The sequence below is a fragment of the Myxocyprinus asiaticus genome, chromosome 13 (genome assembly GCF_019703515.2).
Source record: "Myxocyprinus asiaticus isolate MX2 ecotype Aquarium Trade chromosome 13, UBuf_Myxa_2, whole genome shotgun sequence".
In the NCBI taxonomy this organism is placed as follows: domain Eukaryota; kingdom Metazoa; phylum Chordata; class Actinopteri; order Cypriniformes; family Catostomidae; genus Myxocyprinus; species Myxocyprinus asiaticus.
Window position 1 is genome coordinate 33,459,883 of NC_059356.1, and position 25,731 is coordinate 33,485,613.

At 37.9% G+C, this 25,731-nt stretch overlaps 1 protein-coding gene across 1 annotated transcript in view; it reads right to left on the reverse strand.

Moving 5' to 3' along the window:
• LOC127450085 (glutamate receptor ionotropic, NMDA 2A-like) overlaps positions 1-25,731 on the reverse strand; it is a 264,291-nt gene that overhangs the window by 76,607 nt on the left and 161,953 nt on the right. Inside the window, exon 4 of the mRNA XM_051713824.1 lies at positions 19,637-19,751. Within this exon, the coding sequence (XP_051569784.1) occupies positions 19,637-19,751 (115 nt within the window). The remainder of the gene's footprint in view (positions 1-19,636; positions 19,752-25,731) is intronic.

Genomic DNA, 25,731 nt, shown 5'->3' on the forward strand with positions numbered 1-25,731 from the left:
CCCAACTCCTCCGTAACTTCTGCAGAGGATAGATTTGCTTGAGCATGAGGTTTGTATTATTTATAGTTCAATGTTAGTAGAGCAAAGCTGGACTGGGCAGCATGGGAATACTGCTTGACTGAGACATAGAGGAGGATGCGAGAGAAGGAAAGCAAGATAAACAGCAGAAAAAAAAGGACAACAGGGCTCTAATGTGCGTCAAGAGTTGCTATTGCGCAGTTGTTTTCATCACAGCCTCTGGTCACGATTTACAGTGGGCCACTCTTTAATTAAAAGCAGCGTCACATTGATGAACTGCCTCTCAGCCACAGTGTTGCTACAGCACAACGCATCTAGTCTGCACTATGGCTTGCTCAGTTCACATGTCATTTGAATCTATTTACTGACAGTTGAACCTGGGGAATCCATTCAGGTTATGTTGTTAGTTCATGTTAACTAATGTAGTAAACTAATGTTTACAAATGGAACCTTTTTTTAAAGTGTTACCAATATCTTTTACAGCATTTATTGAAGGCGTCATGTCATGAGGAATCAAATTTTCCTTCATATTTTAAAAATGGTAGGTCATTTTACTTGAAAAAAATACTATAAATTTCAGAACTCAAAACTTCCTCTCCAGTCCAAAAACAGTATTTATTGTTTCCACTCTGGAAAAACCACTCCTTCTGAAAATCGGCTACACTGTGACATCACAGTGTAGTGCCAATTGAATATCCCCACCTCTACAACACACATAATTGTCACAATGAATTTATAGAGAGAGAGAGAGAGAGCGGTAAGGTAATCAAACACTAAAAGTGGTACTATTGCTACTGTAGCTTACTTTTAACTAGGGATGTGCAGAACAACTAATTTCACTGATATTTAAACAAAATTTTTGGAGTCGACTAGTCTAAAAATAAACCAACCTCCAGAAAACAGTCCAAAAAAATTTGTTTATGTGATCCATTTAAAATACTTTATCTATTCCAAATCTGATGCTAAATTCTGCTGAAAAGGGGCAATTATCTGCAACGTGCTCGCCTTGCATTATTGTCATTGTACATTAAATATAGAACATGACACGCATTCACTTTTAGCAAGTACAGGTTTATTTATTGAAAACAATTGAATAAATAGTGCAGGACCAATAGCACAACTTTGATAGCCTGTTCTAAACAGAATTCACCAAGTAAAAGTTACTAAACATATTAAAACAGTCAGGACATTGTTGAAAATAATTAACAGGTAGGCTAAGCCAAATATACGAGAGAGAAAAAAACACATTGAAAAAACGCATGCATGTATTTCATGACGTGCAGTCGTCATGCATTAGCCATTGATCTAATATAACAGCTGTTCTGTAAAGAACATTAACCAACAGTTACGATGAAAAAAAAATGCGTGATAAAATGCGTGGATTGACAGTCTCAGATGCGGACGCAACTGAGATTCGTCCTCCGCCACACGGATTGAGTCACTACACCACCACAAGGACTTAGAGTGCATTGGGAATTGGGCATCCCAAATTGGGGAGACTGTTCAAAAAAATGTTGAACAGTTTAATGGGGAAAAATATTAACTGACTAGTAATTCCAGTGTCAACTAGCAGCATCAGAACCGTTTAGTCGACTAGTCGACTAGTCTCGCACATCCTTACTTTTAACCAACGAAAAGATTAAGACATTAAGTAAGGTCCACTTTCCACTGGTTGTGGAAAAACTGCACCTGTGCTGCCTTCTGATCAATCAAAATCACTTTTATTGTCACACAACCATATACACAAGTGCAATAGTGTTTGAAATTCTTGGGTGCGGTTCCGAGCAACATAGTCGTGACAGTGATGGGACATATACCAATTTACAATAAACATCAGATTTACAACACAATTTAAAATCTAATATACACATAATTACACATAACACAGTATACAAATAATAACATACAATGTACAGTATACAATACATACAATATAGAATACACATTATACAATCAAAAAAAGTATATATAGTATATATAAAATATACAGTAGGTTGTATTGTACTGTATTGACATTCAGGCTGTCGGTTGATAGTAAGTTGCCAGTGTGTTGTTAAGAGAGAATATAATATAATAATAATATAATTTATGACAGTCCGGTGTGAGATATAGGAGTAAGAGTAATAAAGTGCAATGCTGATGTATTTTGATCGTGGGAGATTTCTGATTGCTTGGGGGAAGAAACTATCATGAAGTCGGCAGGTGCGGGTCCTGATGCTGCGATACCGCCTACCTGATGGTAGCAGTGAGAACAGCCCATGGCCCGGGTGGCTGGAGTCTCTGATGATCCTCCGAGCTTTTTTCACACACCGCCTGGTATATACAGTGGTGTGAAAAAGTGTTTGCCCCCTTCCTGATTTCTTATTTTTTTGCATGTTTGTCACACTTAAATGTTTCAGATCATCAAACAAGTTTAAATATTAGTCAAAGATAACACAAGTAAACACAAAATGCAGTTTTTAAATGAAGGTTGTTATTATTAAGGGAAAACAAAATCCAAACCTACATGGCCCTGTGTGAAAAAGTGATTGCCCCCTAAACCTAATAACTGGTTGGGCCACCCTTAGCAGCAACAACTGCAATCAAGCGTTTGCGATAACTTGCAATGAGTCTTTTACAGCGCTGTGGAGGAATTTTGGCCCACTCATCTTTGCAGAATTGTTGTAATTCAGCCACATTGGAGGGTTTTCGAGCATGAACTGCCTTTTTAAGGTCATGCCACAGCATCTCAATAGGATTCAGGTCAGGACTTTGACTAGGCCACTCCAAAGTCTTCATTTTGTTTTTCTTCAGCCATTCAGAGGTGGACTTGCTGGTGTGTTTTGGATCATTGTCCTGCTGCAGAACCCAAGTTCGCTTCAGCTTGAGGTCGCAAACAGATGGCCGGACATTCTCCTTCAGGATTTTTTGGTAGACAGCAGAATTCATGGTTCCATTTATCACAGCAAGTCTTCCAGGTCCTGAAGCAGCAAAACAGCCCCAGACCATCACACTACCACCACCATATTTTACTGTTGGTATGATGTTCTTTTTCTGAAATGCGGTGTTACTTTTACGCCAGATGTAATGGGACACACACCTTCCAAAAAGTTAAACTTTTGTCTCATCAGTCCACAGAGTATTTTCCCAAAAGTCATGGGGATCATCAAGATGTTTTCTGGCAAAAATGAGATGAGCCTTAATGTTCATTTTGCTCAGCAGTTGTTTTCGTCTTGGAACTCTGCCATGCAGGCCATTTTTGCCCAGTCTCTTTCTTATGGTGGAGTCATGAACACTGACCTTAACTGAGGCAAGTGAGGCCTGCAGTTCTTTGGATGTTGTTGTGGGGTCTTTTGTGACCTCTTGGATGAGTCATCGCTGCGCTCATGGGGTAATTTTGGTCAGCCGGCCACTCCTGGGAAGGTTCACCACTGTTCCATGTTTTCGCCATTTGTGGATAATGGCTCTCACTGTGGTTCTCTGGAGTCCCAAAGCTTTAGAAATGGCTTTATAACCTTTTCCAGGCTGATAGATCTCAATTACTTTCTTTCTCATTTGTTCCTGTATTTCTTTGGATCTCGGCATGATGTCTAGCTTTTGAAGATCTTTTGGTCTACTTCACTTTGTCAGGCAGGTCCTATTTAAGTGATTTCTTGATTGAGAACAGGTGTGGCAGTAATCAGGCCTGGGTGTGGCTAGAGAAATTGAACTCAGGTGTGATAAACCACAGTTAAGTTATGTTTTAACAGGTGGGGCAAACACTTTTTCACACAGGGCCATGTAGGTTTGGATTTTGTTTTCCCTTAATAATAACAACCTTCATTTAAAAACTGCATTTTGTGTTTACTTGTGTTATCTTTGACTAATATTTAAACTTGTTTGATGATCTGAAACATTTAAGTGTGACAAACATGCAAAAAAATAAGAAATCAGGAAGGGGGCAAACACTTTTTCACACCACTGTATGTCCTGGAGGGAGGGAAGCTCACCTCTGATGATGTGTCTGGCAGTTCGCACCACCCTTTGCAGTGCTTTGCGGTTGTGGGCGGTGCTATTGCCGTACCAGGCGGAGATGCAGCAAGTCAGGATGCTCTCTACAGTGCAGGTGTAGAACCGTGTGAGGATGTGGTGGTTCATTCCAAACTTCCTCAGCCGTCTCAGGAAGAAGAGGCGCTGATGAGCCTTCTTCACATTGGCTTCAGTGTGGATGGACCATGTGAGTTCCTCAGTGATGTGGACACGCAGGAACTTGAAGCTGCTGACTTTCTCCACTGGTGCTCCATTGATGGTGATGGGACTGTGTTATCTATCTCTTCTCCTGAAGTCCACCACAAGCTCCTTTGTCTTACTGACGTTGAGGGAGAGGTTGTGCTCCTGACACCAATGTGTCAGAGTGTGCACCTCCTCTCCGTAGGCTGTTTCATCATTGTCAGTGATCAGACCTACCACCGTCATATCATCAGCAAACTTAATGATGGCATTGGAGCTGTGTGTTGCCACACAGTCATGTGTGTACAGGGAATAAAGGAGTGGGCTGAGAACACAGCCCTGCGGGGCTCCAGTGTTGAGGGTCAGCGATGAGGAGATGTTGCTGCCCATTCTAACCATCTGGCGTCTGCTTGACAGGAAGTCCAGAATCCAGCTGCACAGCGAGCTGTTTAAGCCCAGAGCCCGGTGTTTCTCATCAAGCTTGGAGGGCACTATAGTGTTGAATGCTGAGCTGTAGTCTACAAACAACATTCTCACATGTGTTCTTTTTTCCAGGTGAGAGAGAGCAGTGTGTATTGTAGATGCAATGGCATCATCAGTGGAGCGGTTGTTGTGGTAAGCAAACTGCAATGGGTCTAGTGATGAAGGCAGCACAGAGCAGATGTAATCTCTGATTAGTCTCTCAAAGCATTTGCTGATGATGGGGGTCAGAGCAACAGGACGCTAGTCATTTAAGCAAGTGATTTTGGATTGCTTTGGAACAGACACAATGGTGAATGTTTTAAAGCATGTGGGGACTACAGACAAAGAGAGGGAAAGGTTGAAAATGTCCGTAAAAACACCAGCCAGTTGCTTCACGCACGCTCTGATGACGCGGCCCGGAATGCCGCGGCTTTGCAGATATTCACCCGTCGGAAGGATCGAGTTACATCCGCTACAGAGACAGAGAGTGAACTAACCTCTGTAGCTTCGGCCGCGAGAGCTCTCTCCGCGAGGGCAGTGTTATTTCCCTCAAAACGAGCATAAAAAGTATTTAGCTCATTCAGGAGAGAGGCAGCGGTGTTCATGGCGGAGTTTTTATTCCCTTTGAAGTCCGTGATGATATTAATTCCCTGCCACATGCTTCTAGAGTTGGTGGTGTTGAACTGTCCTTCAATCTTGTTCCTGTATTGGTGTTTTGCTGTTCTGATCGTTTTTCAGAGGGCATAACTGGCTTGTTTATGTTCCTCCACGTTCCCGGAATTAAAAGCGGAGGTCCGCGCATCAAGTGCCGTGCGAACATCGCTATTTATCCAAGGTTTCTGGTTCGGGTAGATCCGAATTGTTCTGGTCGGAACGATGTTCTCTACGCATTTTCTGATGAAACATGTTATGCTATCAGCGTAAAGCTCGATGTCGTCATCATAGGCGGACCGGAACATCTCCCAGTCCGCGTGATCAATGTAGCGTAGAGTCTGATTGGTCCGACCAGCACTGGATCGTTCTGAGAATGGGTGCTTCCTGTTTCAGTTTCTGCCTGTAAGCGGGCAGAAGCAGAATGGAAGAGTGGTCCGATTTGCCAAATGGTGGGCGGGGGAGGGATTTGTAGCCGTCCCGGAAGGGAGAGTAGCAATGGTCCAAAACCTGGTCCCCTCGTGTGTTAAAACTAATGTGTTGGTGGTATTTTGGTGCGACTGATTTGAAACTGGCTTTATTAAATTCCCCGGTCACAATGAACGCGGCCTCAGGGTGCGCGGTTTCCTGCTTGCTTATAATCCCATACAGTTCCTTGAGTGCCTGGTCTGTGTCGGCTTGTGGTGGGATGTACACAGCAGTGATAATGACCGCTGTGAATTCCCTCAGTAGCCAGAATTGTCGACACAGAAGCATGAGAAATTCCAGATCAGGAGAGCAGAAAGACTTGATAGAATGTACGTTCCTCTGATCACACCAGGATTTGTTGATCATAAAACATACACCACCACCTCTGCTTTTACCTGAGAGGTCTTTCGCTCTGTTCGCTCAGTGCACGGAGAACCCCGTGGGTTCAATGGCTGAATCTGGAATCTCAGCAGACATCCAATTTCCGTAAGGCAGATAATGCAGCAGTCCCTCGTCTCTCGTTGGAAAGAGATCCGCGCTCTCAGCTCGCAGAGCTTGTTGTCCAGAGACTGAACATTTGCCAGTAGAATACTGGGTAGCGGGGGGTCCATTTGCGCGACGCCTTACTCTGATGAGAACGCCGGCTCTGTTTCCCCTATTCCTTTTGCGTTTCTGCGGTCGGGCAGCCCAGACAAAGGGCTCCGCTGGTGTGTTTGTAAACAGCGGGTCGGCATTGAGGAATTTGAAGTCTGGTTTACGGTGTGTAATTGCAGAACCAATGTCCAAAAGTGTTTGTCTGTTGTAGACAATAAGGAAGACAACATCCAAGACAAAAAACATAAGAACTGTAAACAAAACAAAGAAAACACTACAATGTTGTGTCGGAGCTCGCAACGCAGCAGCCATCTTGAGTCCAATCGATGGATCCGACTGTTAGGAATGAGTGGCTAAAATGTATTTAAATTCTTTCTCGGGAAAATAAAAACAGTTCCACATGTGTTATGGCGGGGGTGTTTGCTCTGCAAAGATATTAGCCATTCATAAGGGTGGGCATGTATATTGAAGCGCTAAAGGGAACACAGCACGAAAAACAATTGTTTCATACAGAAGACGGGGCGTAAAATGGTAATACTATATTATGTTTTTTTATATTTTTTGTGCAACAACCTTTACTAACATTGCAAGTGAACCTCAAGAAAAATAATAAAGTAAAAAAGTGCATTAAATGATCCCTTTAATATGGGTTGATGTTCATTTATAAGTATGTGACCTGCCCCATCCAGTGTTATTATAGTTAATGAAAACGAAATCATAAAATAATTTTCATTAACTAAAATAAAAATAAATTATTGGAAAAAAAAACTTAAACTAAACAAATACTTTTTCATAACTCCAAAACTAACTAAATAAAAATGATCTCAAATTCATTTTAGTTTTTGTTATACTAGGGTGGATATGGGCAAAGTGGGACACTTTTGGAAATTTTACTTTTCTTGACACTTTGAATTATGATCTAAATGACACATAACCTAAGATTATACCTTTAAACAAAGATTAGGATATCTTCTACCTTTGTCAAAAGCAAAAATGAAGAAATATTCAATACTAGGATGAAGAACTTTTGAAGACCCTCTTTTGACCAAATCCCAGATTTCCCCCTGAAGTGGGACAGAGGAAAATTATTCTCTAGAAAATATCTACATCTATTTGGAGTACATTTTTATATTTTCATACACACTTTCACGTCATAACATTAAGTTAACTTACACTTTTTTATAACCTTAACAAGATTTACCTCAAATTTCTGTCATTTTCTTTACTATTGCTTTTCCCATCAGTGGTCATGAAATGAGCTCTTCCACACATAAAAGTAAAATCATCAATTTAAAACCTCAAAAAGATAAAGGGATAGTTGACCCTAAAATAAAGTTCTCTCATCATTTATTCACCCTCATGCCATCCTAGATGTGTATGACTTTCTTTCTTCTGCTGAACACAAACAAAGGTTTGTAGAAGAATATTTCAGCTCTGTTGGTCCATACAATGCAAGTCAACAGGGTCCAAAACTATGACACTCCAAAAAGCACATAAATGCAGCAAAAAAGTCATCCATAAGTGGTTTATTCAATATCTTCTGAAGTGATCTGTTTTGGGTGAGAACAGATCAAAATGTAACTCCTTTTTCAATGCACACCTTACATTTGCAGTGTACAGGACCGATTATTATTTCAAGCTCGATTACACTTACTAGTAAAGTCCGCAGAGTGCTAGATGGTGCTAGGAAATAAAATTGAGCTTGAAATCATGATTGCCAAGGAGACAGCCGATGTCAAGATTTAAAGTAAAAAAGAACTTTATCATATCACTTCTGTTGACATGGATTTAACCACCAGAGTCTTATGGATTACTTTTATTGTGTCTTTATGTGCTTTTTGGAGCTTTAAAGTTTTGGCCCCTATTGACTTGCATTGTATGGACCTACAGAGCTGAAATATTCTTCTAAAAATCTTTATTTGTGTTCAGCAGAAGAAAGTAAGTCATACACATCTGGGATGGCATGAGGGTGAGTAAATGATGAGAGATTAACCAAGATTTATAAATGCTGTTTAAAAAGTTAACTAATGCTAACATATAAAACCTTATTGTTACTGTTATCAGTATAACATATGAAGATATTTGGGTCAGTTTATTATAAGTGCTGAGTAAACCTCTTAAACTCAGCACAAAAATCTAGAGCAACATCACTCTTCAGAGAAGTTAAATGAACAGTGAGTCCCTTAAAAGATTCCTCAGTTAAGCTTACTTCACTAGCAATATCAAGATCATGGGTTCAATTATCAGAAAACACACATATTGATAAAATGATCACCTTGAATCTACCAGTAAGTTGTACTACGTAAAAGTGTCTGCCAATTACTTAAATGTAAACTAGAAATTTTAAGGCTGGTTCACATTGCCCCAACAAACGGCAACAAACTCCAACATAAACACATTACACCTCAGTTAAACACTCTGCCATCATCTAGAAGTCCTGGCACAGTTCAATGATGACTCAACGTTTTAATGAGCCCTGACTGAACAAAATTAAATGCACATTGGGGGAATAGCTTGGGAGAGTTGTGTGTTTTTGGCTTCCTAAATTGAAGAGGAATACAGCGGTGAAAAATGAGAGCTGTTTTTTAAGGTGACAGCGGTACAGTTTAAATGCTATAGTAAGGCGACTCTTTCTCTCTTCACTCTGTGAAAAGAGAGGAGGAGAATAATGGAAGCAGGGCAGCAGCTTATTTCTTGCTACAATAGTCCATGGCTTACTGGCCTCGCCAATTCACTGCAGGTCTCTGGTAGGTCACAGAGATAGGAGGATTACTTGGAGAGGACAAAATCATTGGCAATACCCAAATTTATGGGCAATATCAAGGGCTGCCCAAATCAGAGATGAGTAGGACAGAGCAGACCCCCCAAAAGGGAATCCTGAGGGGAAGCTTTTGTCCCTAAGTAAATGACACAACATAAGCAAATTGCCACACAGCCATTGAGGCCACAAGCAAAAGGGGAGACAAGGAGAGTGAAATTGACAGACAAACAGAACAGAAAGCTTTCTGCATAATTTTAAAGGAGGCGGATGGCACTTGTGCATTATTTAATCTCATCAGTAGTCAAAAACACAACCGTGGCCCTCCCTTAGCGCCCTGTACCATTCTTAAAAAATTGAATGCCTCCACTCTGAAATAAAAACCAATTGTTGTGCAAACAATTATTCACAAGAAGAAAGCTCTAGTCTTGATACAGCCGTCTTCTCATCCATCTCCGCGTGCAGACATCTTGCTTAAGTGCAAATCCTATCTTAAGGCACCCATGCATACAGCGAATTCTGATGGCTTTATTTTGAATACGAGCTTTCCCTGTAGAGACAAACAGATGTTTTGGTGACTGAACCGCTGGTCACACCTGCTTAAGTTGCATAAGTGTTTGCCTTCTTTCTTCAACGCTTGTTGACGAAGTAATTACACAGCATGAAAAGCCATCCAGAAAATCAGTCACATGCTTGACTTTGTGCAATGGCAGCTTTAGGTTATGACTGTGGGTATTGGAAAAAAACTTCACTGACTTCATACAATCACCAAAAATTATCTTGGGACCAATCGGTTCGATTAATTGCAAAAAATGTATGTAGTGGTTTAAAGATCTAGACTGGTAACCGAAAGGTTGTAGGTTCGAAACCCGCCTGGAGCGAGCTGGGCCTTTGAGCGAGACGCTTAACCCCAAGATGCTATAGGGAGACGTTCACTGTATTAAGTGTACTGTAAGTCACTAAGGATAAAGCATCTGCTAAATGTCTTAGAAATAAAATTACAGCCCTAGTAAACTGAGAAAAAACACCTCGATGTGTTGCCATCGTCCTGAACCTGGCAGTTATCTTTCTTGCATCCAGATAGCGCAATGAACACTGATTGTGAATATGAAGGAATGAGATTGAGGAAGACTGTGTGCAGCACTTCACTGTTGACCATGACAACATAGACATCCCATCTGTCAAACACTGTTGATTTGATAGTGCATTAAATTAGGCAGCAGACAAGCACATCATCAAGTGTATCTCCACGGGAAAATGAAGCGGTTATGAAGGACAGAGCTGTGATTGGCAGTGTAGTGAGTGGTGGAGATGCAGAGGGGCGTGGCTATAAGTATGACAGACAGCAGAGGTGAAGAGAAGCACACCAGGCTCACTAAAGAGAATTACAACTTACCTCTGGTGGATGAGTCAAAGCCAGTGCAGACAGCAGTCCTGCCTCAGGCTCCCTCTCTAAATCATCAATCCTTCCTCTTATTCTATCGCTTTTCTCACTTTTTCTTTCTCTGTTTGCTTGATTTTCTGTCTTTCTTTCTTTCTTAAAATAATCATTACTGATGTACAGAGTTTTATACTTGTACATTACCTTTAATTTGACTGTAATTAATATATTTGAATATTAATACATTGTGACGAGGGGGAGGGCGTGCCCGGCCGTGATAGAGCACGGCCGACGCTGAATCAGCTGATCAGAGGGAGAGCGAGATAAGGGGCAGCCGGAGACACCGGTTCGAGAGAGAGAGACGCACGCGGACGCGCTGCATGTTTGTTTATGTTGGTTTTAAGTTGAGTTTGACATTAAAACATAATGTTTACTGTTCAGCCGGTTCCCGCCTCCTCCTTGCCCATCCTTATACTGTTACATACATTTTAATGCAATTTGTAATAAACAAACAATTTAAGATAAAATTGACTTCTCAACTTTGGCTTTTGGTTTTAATTTTTTACTAATATTAGTTTGAGATCAAACAATAACTGGCAGATCCACTTGGGGTTGTGGATCCCCTTGTTGGTAAAATATGAATAATGCAAATAGAGTAAACTAGTATTAAAAATAAACTAAAATAATATACAATAACAGTGCAGAGTCAGATTAGAAATTAACAATCAGCAAATTTAACAAAAAGAAATAAATAAAAAATTGGTAATACAAATTACTCAATTATTTAATTGTGTAATAAGGAATAATGTATTTGCACATAGTATACAGATGTTATAGGGCGTATTAGAAATTCTGATTTTTTTTTTTTGTTTGTTTGTTTTTGTGCTTTTCAGATTTTCAGATTCAGATTTAACTTTTTTAAGATAACACGATTGAGATTATCGTATATTCTTTATTTAGGTTTTTAATGTTTGGTATAGATGAGCAGAGTGGGATTAATAATTCCAATGTACCTGTACCTGTCCTTATTGCCTTTGGTGAATAAATGTATCTTAACTTAATTTAAATTATGAAGGGAACATTTATTAAAAGATTTATTAAGGGAGGTTTTCCTTCCTTTCTTTGCCTTTGGGAGAGGGCTGTTTGGACAGTGAGACCCCAGCAGATGGTCACATTGCACAATCACAGGGTTTTATTACTTTCCCACTGTGAGATAGCAAAAAAATGGAAGCGAGATCCATTTCACACCAAAATAGTTTACAACAACTGCCTTCCACAGATTGCCAATTAAAGGAAGTCCCTAGGGTTTCCCACCATCTCTACAATAGTAAGCCATAAACTCCTTTTTTGTGTGTTTAAGAAAGAGACAGAGAGAGAGAGAGGCAGAAAAATATGTTGTCCGTTGACTGTTATTTGACCAGCAATTGCCCCCTCAAGGTCTCAAATCTTTTGCCATCTAGTGGTCAATCCTCTGTCATGGAGAGATCACTCAGATAAATATGTCTCTCAGAGAAGGTGCCCAGAGGTTGAGCTTGATGGCCTCATGCAGCAGCTCTGTCAATAATGAAATTCTGAGGGCAAACTACATTGAGCCACAGTAATATAACGCATCTGAAAATTAACCCTAAAACAGCCTACAGTGATTCCTTAAGACCAGCTATTCAACTAGTCATTTAGACAATCCACCAACTACTGGATAATGCAAATATGTAGTTTTTCACATCCCTAGGTAATATGTGCCATTTTAAAACAGAAACAAACCTACTGCTGCCCCTATAAGATTGAAGTGAGCAGCCATGTGGCCCCTGAATGTACCAGTCACTTCCAGGGAGGCCCATCAGCAGCCAAGATGCTCAGACTTCATCTGTTTTTATTAGCCAATCATGTTCTCCTCCTGGCTCTTCATGAGAGCCCTTCTCTCCTGCTTGGCGTCAAAACAGAAACACAGTGTAGCTCAGCCATCCCCTGAACAATCGCCAGCCTCATCAGGCCTCAGGTTCTGGAGCCTTCTTCATCACTCCATCTCTAATTGGCATTCAGACAAGCCCTCAACACAGCAGCTGGAGTTGGGCCTTGCCAGCACTGCCTGTTTGGCTTGAAACTTTGTGGTTTTGTTAGGTCGAGACTTTGAGACCATTTTTGTCCATCCCATGCCATACTGCTCCTTGTAATCCAGAGCAGATTCATTATAAGCGACTTGGAAATTTTATTTATTTTATATTATTTATTTTTTTGCAGAGATTTCTAATGCTGTTGTGTTGTGACTACTGAATAATTATCATATTCAACTACCATGGTACTCCAAGATCTCTATGGATAAGAGTGCCAGTTAAATGTAAATGTGCTTCAAAGAATACAGTGGTAAAACTGTGGGAAATGCCCCAAAACATGGTATTACCATGGTACATGTCCAAAAAACTAAAGATTTACCATGGGGAAAAAAATATGGTAATACCATTGTGCTTTTGGTACTTTAATGTAAGTGCAGTGCTGTGGTGTTCTGCGTGTAGACTATCGTGCTGTGAATAAATGTAGCCATTGCACACAAAGCAGTAAGAAAAAAGTTTAAAAAAAACTTACTTCAACAAAAAACATTGTCTCTCATGCATTTCTCTGTTCTCAGTATTACTTATCAAACTAGACTGGGGAGTTTTTGAAATGAGCAGATCAATGGTGATATTTACTTGTTTTACATGACAAATATTACAGCTCCTGTATCAACTTGAAATGTCAGTCATACTGGAGGCATTCTTTTGTATACCTAAATTAGCAATTTCAGAAACAAAAAAAAGTTTTATCATTAAGGACAATCTTTCCCTTGAGCAGTAATATGATTTTAATACCACCCTTATGTCCAGTCTACTCAAAAACACAGTGACACCAGTGTATGGCCTGCTGATTGCAAACTTGTCTAGGCTGTGCTTTTCATCTAAATCTGTAGATGAAGTACAAAGCAATTACTCTAGCAATCAACTCCAGCAGAACACATATAATTGTCAAAATAGAGTTTTAGCCCAAGCATACTAATTGTGAGCAAAGCAGTTAATCATGACTCTTTGTCTTCATTTGTGTATCTATTTTGGTGTTTAAATGAATGCGCATAAAAAAAAGAAAAAAAAAAGACTTGAAGCTCAGACACAACAGACATTTCCAGACACAACAGACATGTTATTTTTACTGTCATAATAACAACAAAAATGTGCCAGACACAATAAGATCAACAGGAACAAAGAGAATAAACAGATGTTTGTGTTTGGCGGAGCTGCCCAGAAGTGACATCTTGCAGACTAAACAAAATCACATACACAACACATAAATGTAAACAATGACAAAAAATTGTGTAAACTGCTTTCATGGCAGCCTGCAATGTTGTGATATCATTCATAAACATTGTTACACACAGACTGTGGCATTTGCAGCAAAACACCCAGTGTTATATTACATCATTTATATCAACTGCAGAGCTAAAGAACAGCAGCTGAAACAAATTGTAAAAAAAAAATTTCAGTTTTAAAGTTCTAGAGGAGAAAATGTCCGTTTTTGCTAGCAGATTCTGCATTTGACTGAAGTTGCAACTCTGTAAGTCGAACATTAGTGTTTTATCTTCCTGTAGCTGAATTGTTAGAGCATGGCACCGTCAACGCAAAGGTCATGGGTTCAATTCCCAGGGAATTGATAATTTTGATTAAATGTATATCTTGATTGTGTTGTAAAGTCAAGCTCACACTGCAAACTAAAGTTTTCCGACCTTTTATGTTTTAAATGATCTGTGAAATATCATGCCAACCACCCCATTTTGCATTTCTTTTTTGTATTCTGTGCAGAAAGGTGCAAATTTGACCGCAAGCCCTTCCTCCATGTTGTTTGTTGTCAAGGTGCCAAAACAACCACAAGCCCCTTCTCCATGTTGTCATCAAGAATCACTGTTACTATGTTCATAAATTTGTGAGATTTTTGGGATCATAACTACAGTTGGGGAGGAGAACAATCATGTAATTGACACACCTATTCGTCCATTATTTGTATAAAGTGCACACCAACACGGCAGAGGACAAGAAACGGTGTGTTTTTAAACGTGCTTAGGGCAATAAGCATCATTCTTTAAGTGTGCATTTTGCTTAGGTTTCTTTGGATAAAAGTGTCTGCCAAATGCATAAATGTACTGAATGCTGAGTAAATCCTCAGAGTCTGCTTTGTATTTGGTGCTCAATTACTGCCATTGGTGTAGTCTTTATAAAAGTGCAATATGCTTTATGACATTCTGCACACTGAGGGCCATGTGGGCCTTTCGTCAGGGCAAACTGTGAGATATTGCTTCAGTGCAACAGGGCTGTAAATCTGTCCCATGCTTTTGCCTTTGCTCAGCCAGCAGTTCACACTGATGAATAGGCTTTGTCAGATTAATATCAACATAGAGTGGTGTCAGACTGCATTACACTCTAGTTATGTTCCTTAGAGCAACACGTTTGACATGTAACTCTGCCTGGCCCTGTGTGTCCTCCTAAAGGCTTCAAGAGCTCCCCACATTTCTGTGCCAAGGCAGATTTTTGTATAACGGCTGCCCATTGAAAAAAAAAAAAAATAATAATAATAATATATATATATATATATATTTAATTTAATATCTTTAATATCTAAATTGTTTCTCCTAACAATGTGATTAATGGAGAGCAAAAGGAAACTTTCACTTGAAAAGGAAATTTCACTTGAGTCTCCTGCTTCACACATTTTGAAAAAGACTAGTAATCTCACGTTTCAAAATCTCACTGATTTTAAAATCAATTCAAGCATTTCTTATCAAATACTTCCAATACCAAATTGTCTGAGCTATGCTATCCACATAAATTTTACCTTTTACTGTAATGAATGTCAGCAATTGCCTCACATGTTTCCAATTTGATTTCCAAAAATTTTATGAGAACAATCTGAGACAAAGTTGATACTTAAATTAAATATAAATAACTTAAATGAGAACATTAAGAAGAATTCACTAAGAATGAATTGCGCCCGATAAAAGCATTTAAAATATATATATATATATATATATATATATATATATATATATATATATATATATATATGTATATATTACACATTCTGCTTGCACAACTCTTTTAAATAAAATTAATTTAATTTACACAGAAAGGAGTTGTGTCTGTATGAATGACAATGACTTAATTTAAATACTCAAAATGCAGCGCTATTTTAGTGCTGATTGTGCCTGCTTATACTGGATTGCGGGTTGTTAGTGAATAAGACTAAGCTTTTTGTGCCGAAATACCACACGCAAAAGTGGTGCAACTATTTAGTGAATTCCCCCCTAAATGTCCTAAGCTGTGAAAGAGCAACCTCTGAGCAAAAAAATAAAATAATAAAACCTCAGGGAATGTCTATTTCAATTTTTTTTTTTTTTTTTTTACTTTTGATTTTCTTTTTTCTCCACTGTGGATCTACAGCATTCTGCAGGTATCTTTTCAATCCATTGAGATGAAAGCCAATTGAAGGTTCCGTGGTGAGTCAGTGAGAGGCTAGCAGTCTGCCATGAGGTCACAACATTTGTGTGGGTATTTCCTATGAAGTTGTGATTCTTTTCCTGATACTTGTAGTCCAGTGTTTCCTGTCATCTCTTTCCAAAACGGTGTCCAACAAGGAAAATAATAAGTGACAGCACACAGCCAGAGTGACATCCGGTTCAACATTTTATCCGCTTTAATCACATCAACAAGAGGCAACCTGACATGGAATTAATTAATGTAATTACTTTCATATGGATTTAATTTGGCACTTGATCTTTGCAGTTGTCAGCTAATTGATAAAAGGAAGGAGGAGCACGTTGGATTTTTACATGGCCACTGGCAAGCAAACAGTGCAAGGAGTCAAAGGCTATTTTTAGAGTGACTGGGCCCAACAAATAATCCATCTGCCATTATTTGTCCCATCAAACAAAAGAGTCAGACTCCAAGCAAGATAGAAAAAAGTGATACAGGCTGCACTCACAAAAAAGTACTATGATGCAACGATGGTACAGTATTTTTTTTTTTACATTTACATTTATTCATTTAGCAGATGCCTAATTTCCTTTTGAGTTCCACAGAAAAAGGATATGAGTCATACAGGTTTGGATTAACATGCTGGTGAGGAAATGATGAAAGAATTTTCATTTTTGGGTGAACAATCCCTTAGAACTATGTACTAAGAATCTAGTTCCAAACTTTCAAATGAGCTGGACTACACAGAAGGGAATGTAATTATGTTATAAATAGCTGTCAATTTAACACTAGGACTGGGTATTGATAAAGATTTCCCGATTCGATACGATTCCGATTCACAAGCTCTCGATTTGATTTGATTCAATTTGATATCGATCAAATTTTATTTATTCATATGGTTATATATTTAGTTATAATGTTCCTTTTGCTTATGAAGAAATTCTCCCAGATAATGCTTTTAATTTTACATTTATCTTCTTACTAGGTACATTGTATTTTATTATATTTTATTCGTTTTTCATAATTTTGGTCACATTTTGGCTTTTTAAAAATGAATATATTTCATATATTATTTTTTGTTACATGTTTATTGTTTAATTGCATAATTTCTACTATTTAAACGTACTTGCATTGATTTGTTGAACACGTGCTAAAACCGGTACTGTCTCTTTAACAAAAAACAGGCATTTCTGTAAAGAGCATATGTAGATGAATGCATGTTAACGAGAGAGGACTCGAATGGCTTTACCTCATCTGTGTGATGCATTATTAAAATTAAATGTTTAATGTTAAATGTTGTTTTTGATCAACAACTGACTGTAGAGGACCGAAAGGATATTAAAAGAGACAGTATTCAATGACACATGGGTTTGTCAATGGGTGGATCTCGTCTTTGGACACACAAAACATGGAACAACTTTTACTCTCAACACACAGTGAAAGGATCTTGTTGCTGAATACTTAATGACTAAACTACACAATTACTGAGTGAAATGTATACATTAACCATCCAGTTGCCAAATATATACATTTTTGTCGCATAGTGCGAAATTTGATTGCAAATGCAAGTGATTGCAAATGCGATAGTGGAGGGTTGCTCACAGAGTAAAAGATCGATCTTGGGATTTAAGAATCAATATTGAGATGAAGATCATGATGCATTGGAAAATCAATATTTCTATCCACCCCTATTTATGTGAACTTAATTAAATAAAAAATAATGTTGTGACGAGAAGGAGGGCGGGGCCGGGCCGTGAGTGCGTACGGCCGGCCCCCAGTCGGGCTAATCAGCCGAGGAGAGGGATAAGGCCAAGCTGGATGCGGCAATTTGGGAGAGAGAGAGCCACACGCAGCTGCCGTGTGTGTGTGTGTTTATGTTTGTGTTTTTTGTTTGTTTAGTTTTCATTAAAATATTACTTTGATGCTTCGTCTGGTTCCCGCCTCCTCCTTGCCCATTTTAACCGTGTTACAAATGTGTTAAAAATAATTACGCAATTAATAATTCCCCCGTACCATAATAAAGAATTTTCCTACCATCTGAACAATTTAAAGGAATAGTTCACCCAGAAATTTAAATCTCTCACAATTTACTCACCCTTTCTTCAGCTGAACACAAAGAAAGATTTTTAGAAGAATATTTCAGCTCTGTAGGTCCATACAATGCAAGTAAATGGGTACCAAAATTTTGAAGCTCAAAAAAGCACATAAAGGCATCATAAAAGTAATCCATAAGACTCCAGTGTTTTAATCCTTATCTTCAGAAGTGATATAATAGCTAAGGTTGAGAAACAGATTAATATCTATGTTCTTTTTTTACTAGAAATTCTCCTTCCTGCCCAGTAGGTAGCGATATGCACAAATAATGCGAATCACCAAAAACAAAAGAAGAATGTAAAAGTGAAAGTTGAGATTGATAGTAAAAAAGGACTTAAATATTGATCTGTTTCTCACCCACACCTATCATATTGCTCTACAGCCAACATGCAGCTGTACAGAGAACAAACCATAACAAAACCAAAACAGACAGCTCAAGATGAGGAAGTGTACATGCGTTCAAATATAACTGGACAGAGCGCAACTGCAAATAGAGGGGTCTCTAGATTTTTCAAAGTTCAATGTGTCTGTCCTTATAACTGACGAACTGACAGATTTATTAATTGAATTAAAAATGGATTGTTGTGGACTGTGTGCCAATGATAAGCTTGTTCAACGATATGGAAATAAACAATATATAGCCTTTTACAGCAACATTTTATATTGCCTAATTAATGCTTTACTTGTCTGCCACAATGATGTAATGAATATTTTTATTATATGGATTGTATTCATTATTATTATTTATTTATTACTAAAAACCTTGGGGAGCTAATTTAGTGTGTTCTTTTCTACTTTAATACAAACCCAATATCCTATCTGCAAAACAACAGCAGTGTAATGAGCCATAAGATGTTATATCAAGACAAACCGCCAGTTTGTGGGTTCCCCAGCAAATAAAACTATTTATTCGGGATGCTTTAATATCATTGATGACTCTTGCAGTCTCTGTATTCTTCAATCGGTCTGATCAGAGCAAATCGTCCTTTTGCCGCATGAATGTGTATTCATAACCGAGTCCGTCTCACAGTGTGAGCCCTATTCTGTCAATTAGACTCCAACCGATATTGACTGATTTGCAGAGCAAACCCCACAAATCAGTTTCTTCCATTGTACTGAACCACATTCACTCCTAGAAAATAAAAAAGAGGGAGGTGCCTGTCCAAGATACCTGTGCTAGTGTACACGTGTGTGTGTGTGTGTGTGTGTGTTTGTGTGTGTGTGTGTGTTCCTGTTCTTGTTTGAGTAACTTGGGGTGGATTGTAGTCTTTGAAAAAAAAAAAAAAAAAACAGGCTCTAATTACACCTCAAATTTGCAGACTTTGGAAGTGTGCGGCTGAGGTAATTATCGCACTGACATACTTTTACACTGTTCCAGGGTCTAATTAAGATGGCGGATTCATGAGTACTAATATTGTGTGAACAGTTGTTAATGACTAATGGCTTTGCTTGGAGGAGATACAGTATAATGAAATTATAATGGCACAGTTATGAGGGTCAGTTATTTTCTACAGTGGAACAGAGCTCGCTTACCTTTTCCCACTCTCTGTCCTTGTTCAACACGATCACCACCAGTTTGGGATACACTTGGTAACCATCCTCTGTGAAGGACAAATCTCTGCCGTCCCAGGACACGTTCATCATGTACCTACAGGAAACAGAGTGATCATCAGGCCCAGATATAGAGCAGTTAGTTTACACAAATCTCATCTGCTGCAATAGGCACAAAAAGAACTATTCATCCAAATGATATTCATTCTATACGTAAAAAGATCAAAATAACATATGGAGGTCATTTTCAACATGCACAAAAACAAAAGGAGGAATTAATGAGCCATCTGAAGACTAATGACTGACCTAAATCAGATGTCACATTAACCGAAGATGAAAAATCAGTGTGTTATTATTAGTATCAGATCTACATGAATCATAACCATTCCTTTGTCCTTATCTTCAAAAAAATAGAAAGAGACTCCAAACATTAAACAGAAGAGCACATTTTAAAGGAATATTCTGAAATCAATTCAAGTTAAGCTCCATCGACAGCGTCTATGTCATAATGCTGATTACCACAGAAAATTATATAAAAATAATAAAAAAACAGAAAAGAAAAACAAAAGAAAAACAAAATCATGGTTACAGTAAGACACATGAAAAAAAAAAGAAAGAAAGAAAAAAAAAAAAAGAAAAATAAATAAATAAATAAATAAAAGCCAGAATTCCGGGTGGGTTAAAAGCAGTATTTTTGTTAAAGCACTTACATAAATTATTCAGTGAAAACCTTTTATTATTTGAGCTGAAAAGTTGTCGATATCGTCCTTTTTGAGGTTGGAATAAGTTTCTAGGAGGATAAACTTCTGTTTGTGCATTACTGGTGTAATTCCTGTGAACTGTGAATTCCTATGTAAACAGTCCCTTTATGGTATCCTTGCACACACTGTGTGAAAGTTACAGGGATTACAGGCTTTGTTACATGGTCAAGATTCAAGACATTGAAAGATTTGATATACAGTAACTTTACACAGACATGCTCTGTAAGCAATTCTATCACAGTCTCATATCAACAGTGATATAATGTTAAAGTCTTGTTAAAAGTTTTACTTCCATTGTAAGTGCCTTAGATACATATGATTAAATCAGTTTTAAAAGGAATATTCTGGGTTCAATACAAGTTGAGCTCAATCGACAGCATTTGTGACATAATGTTGATTACCACAAAAAATTAATTTTGACATCCCTCGTTTTCTTTAAAAAATACATATAAAAAAAGAAGCAAAACTCAAGGTTACAGTGAGGCACTTACAATGGAAGTGAATTTGGCCAATGTTTGGCCAAATGTTTGGTGAACACAGAAATGTGAAGCTTATCATTTTATAAAAGTACTTACATTAATTCTTCTGTTAAAACTCATTTATTATTTGAGCTGTAAAGTTGTTTAAATTGTAATTTTTACAGTTGTTTTTGGGTTTGCTGACATTATATCATCATGGCAACTAAGTTGTAAAACTGGCTATAACTTTACACAGAAAAGGTTAGTAAGTGATTTTATCACACTAAAATCATATGAATAGTTATGTAGTAAGTGTAATACATTTGTAAATACTTGAATTTTTATAGGTACAATCACACATTTTGAAATCATACATTGAGAAAATGTAAATATGAAAGTAAAATTTCACAAATACAAATCTTTAACAAATCTATGCAAGGGTTTGGTAAAAAAAATATTATTATTATTATTTTTTATTTTTTTGCATAGTAGTTTTGATATAGCAGCACTTAAATTATTATTTTTATAATATAATTATTAATTCTATTTTCAGGAGGTCCCAGCCTTTTTTCCAACCTTTCAATTTGTATCAAATTTGACATTACATTGTCATGGCAACAAAGTTGTAAAATTGACTAACTTTACACAGAAAAGGTTTGTAAGTGATTGTATCACACTAAAATCATATCAAATGCATATTGTTTATGTCTTGTGGCATAATCAGTATTATGCTGTCGATTAAGCTTAACTTGAATTTAACCCAAAATATTCCTTTAAGATAAAAAAAAAAAGAAAAAAGGAGTTAATAAATGATGGCTTCATGACCATAGGTTCAAAAGATAACAGACACGTTAAGATAGTAAAACCCAAGTGAATAGAGACTGCTTTCTTCACTTATCACAATGCCATTGTGTTCCTGTCATATCGCTTTAAGTGCAATAAACCAAGGAGCATATTGTGTCGCCTACCCACTTTTCACACCAGGATGTCTTCAGGAATCCCTCAGAAACTGGCAAAATGGTGGCTGACACAAACACATCTGACTGACCCTACTCTCATTAACTGCATCCCAGCTATTTTAATGAGTACTCTGTCGTGGGTGTGGCCACCATTCATGAATTTTATGGCACTGTCTCTCAGGTGAGGGGAATGAGATGTCGTAGGGTTTGTTCAATTCTGAAGGGCTCATTCCTATGCCCTAATCCATTCAGAGGGTTTGGCCTCCAGAGTGAGAGCTTCAGAGGGTTGAAGGATGTAGGGCTCAAAAACATCATTTGTAACACACTTCAGTGTCATCTATCCAAACCAAAGGAGTCGCTGCCGTCACACAAAGGATGACGCTAATGACAATCACCTGCCCCTAATCTGAAATATTTATACATGATTTTGCCTTACTATTAACTATTTTCAGAATGCAAACCAAAATTACATGCTTTAAAACTTTTCGACTTTTGAAGAAATTTAAGCTTCATGTTTAAATATTTGTTTATTTAAAAAATGAACCAGAATGAAAATGTACAGTACATGTTAAATATTAAATAAATAAAATGCCACTGTGTATATTACTTTTATTTCAACTCCTTTATTATAATAACAGATCAAGCGAATTTACAGGAAAATAATACAAGCATTAGCCAGTTTCAAACAGAAAGCCAGGGGTTTAAATGTATTAAAAAGCTCATAATAATAATTAAAAGCCTTTATAAACCACATATATTTTGTTTATAAAACCAGATTGTGCTTAGAGGTGCAGCTGGTTTAACTGATAACAAACTTGCAGATTTATGACATATGTTCCGGTTCTGGTCCACTTGGCAGTGAAGTGTCCATTAGTTGAACCCTACAAAAACACTCGTTTTGAAGGGCCCTTCGAAGCAGCTATTTATGAGCCCTTCGTTTTGGAATGACCCATCAGCATGTCGGCCATGATTGTTCCCCCTTCTAAGTGCCCTTCGGAGATGGATTTATCCCATTTGGAATGCAGGGTATGTCCCTTTAAAGAAAGTCAGTGCACCTGGCGGCCATTTAAGTAATGCTATTTCTTCTTGAACAGTTAAAGAAAGAAAACCCTTAAACTTTTGGTTGAGATTATGATCAAATAACATATTTCCAAACAAGAATAACATATGACAACAATGGTATCATAAATTATGCTTCTTTTGCTTAAATCGTGCAAAAAAATAAAAACCAATGACCTCATCAAAATGGCGACTGGCATTTTTAATTGCAATGTGAGACTACAGCCATTACAATTTACCCCATTCATATATCTCCAAGTGGGCCATCTCATCCCTTTACATTGTCTCTGGTGGAATTAGACAGAGTGATGATCGATTTATTAAAAGGGTCTTAGTGGGCATCTAGTGACTGAATGGAAGAGTAGCTTGTTGAATTGATTAGTGGTCTCATTTAGGGGGGTGAAGCGAAGGCCCACTCACCCTAGATATCTTGTTGAATCCAATTACTTCAGACTGCAGGAGAGGAAGAGAATCGATGAGCTCCACTCTCCTCTACTACAAAACTTGTTTCCACTCACAACAGGCTCCCTTATTTATTATAAAACATTCTTTCGCATTTCACACCTCTCCCAGTTGCCTTTGCTGCAGCTAAGATTGCAAGTCCTGGATCACTACAATAGTCACACCTGCAGAGGCTCTTTCACCAATTACTCAGGAAACCAGATACTGGACACAGTGTGTATCAATAAAGCTTTAGGTTCTCTGCAGAACCACAGGGGTGTGACAGTCGTGCTCATTAGCTTAGTATGTTCTGTCACTGCTAGACCTTTGTCACATGGAATAGAAATAGATAGAAAATAAAACAAAAACTATGGGGTGGGTAGGGGGAAAGGAGAAAGAATTTGTTCATGTTATATTTTATGCTTTGTAGAAGCAACTAAATCAACCAATGATATAAAAGATGATAGAAAAAGTTTTTTTTTTAATTTTTTTTTTTGTTTTTGCTGTTGATTGTTTATTTTGACTTTTTTTTTTTAAAGGCTTTATAAAAAAAATTATAGGAATGTCATAAAATATCTATTATTGATCGGCACATTATTTTCTCAATACGTTTTTGAGGCATCGATATATTAACCTTTGCCAACATTTAAATTAGAAGCCTAATTTTGTGTGCTTCCCAATTCACTGTCAGTTGGCCTACCATTTAATGTAGTCTGGCGTAATCCTTTGGGAGACCACAAGTGGTGATATAACATTTACTGTACTTAGTACAGAAGGACGCGTCGATGCGGTACAAGTGGCAGTCCAAAGTTGTGAATCTAGTCACCATACACACAAAAGTTACAAATGTTTTTGTACTTCTTGAAGAATGAACAAAGTGACGTTGATGATTTTGCAAGTTAGGGTATGAAACAGGTATAACTGTGCAAACCTTTATTATGCAATTTCTCTGTATGAAGACTTGAATAGGTTTCTTTCAAACCACAAAAAGACATACCTATAACTGAAAATACATTGTGTAGGTTATATGAAAGATACATATACACAATATATCATCCAGTTATTGTTAGAGTAAACAATCTATGTCGTTTGATAATGAGTCTAATTTAAGTTGCACTCCGTGGCACTGCAGCCTCATTTTGAGCAGCTTCTGGAGTCATAGCTGGGCACCGCCAACAGACCCCTAGCAGTGGAAGCGGTGTGCATACCTTCACAGAAAATAATTGCTACTAATGGTAGAACGTGCCATGTTGTCCGCCTGATGCGTTTGGTGTGCAAGTTACCCTGCGGCTTACACTTTACCAAAGTTGTGTTGAGAAATACATATGAAGAGACAAAAACTATTGTGCAACGAGTAGTCCTATTTATCCCAAGCCTAAATTTAACAACATTTAGAAATGGATTTTAAAGTACATGTGATGTCACTTTTCCCCGCAGTCACCATATTTGTGACCATCAGCGGGAGGAAACAATGGCAATGAATGGAAAAACACCCGAAAAACGATATCAAGAAAAACAACAAAAATTGCGTTTGATCCATGCCAAGTCCCAGGAAAAGTTCATACAGGTCTGAAGACAGCACAAATGTTGCCAAAATGAAATTTGTGGACATTTAAAAATATTTTATCCACGATTCATCCACGGACGCAGGTGAGTCTGATGTGTGACTGGGCGAGTACACATGCCTACAGGCACATCACCGTAAACATCTTTCATTCAAAAGTTACAAATGTTTTTGTGTTGTTTTCTGGTCTGATTTAGTCATAGTATTAAAAAACTTTTGTGATGATCCCATCTGTATGAATGTAGGAGCTGCTTTAACTCCTGAAGAAGGTTTTTGTCGCATCTCACAATAAAGGTATATGGAATATTGGTCACAAACATGGTGGTGTGGTTATACAGTGACATCACATGAAACAGGTCAATATAATTGTTATATACTTACGTATATTTATATATTTACAAGGATGTTCTATATGTTAGTTAATGAGTTAGGTATCATAAACAAACAACGAACACGCAAGCCACTGTGAAAAACCTCCCCTAAAGAGTTCATGAATGTGCCACAGACGTCAAGATTTGTTTTTTAAAAATGACTGAAAAAATAAATTTCTGATTATTTCTCACCAAAATCGTATGCCTTCAGAAGACTTGTAATATGACGCAGACATTGTGTGGGCTACATTGGTAGTCTTTTTTTTTATTTTTTTTAACATTGTATTTAAAAGATAGACTGGGATATTCATTAAAACATCTCATTTACATTTAGCAGAAGCTTTTATCCAAAGCAACTTACAGTGCACTTATTACAGGGACCATCCCCCTGGAGCAACCTGGAGTTAGGTGCCTTGCTCAAGGACACAATGGTGGTGGCTGTGGGGATTGAACCAGCAACCAGA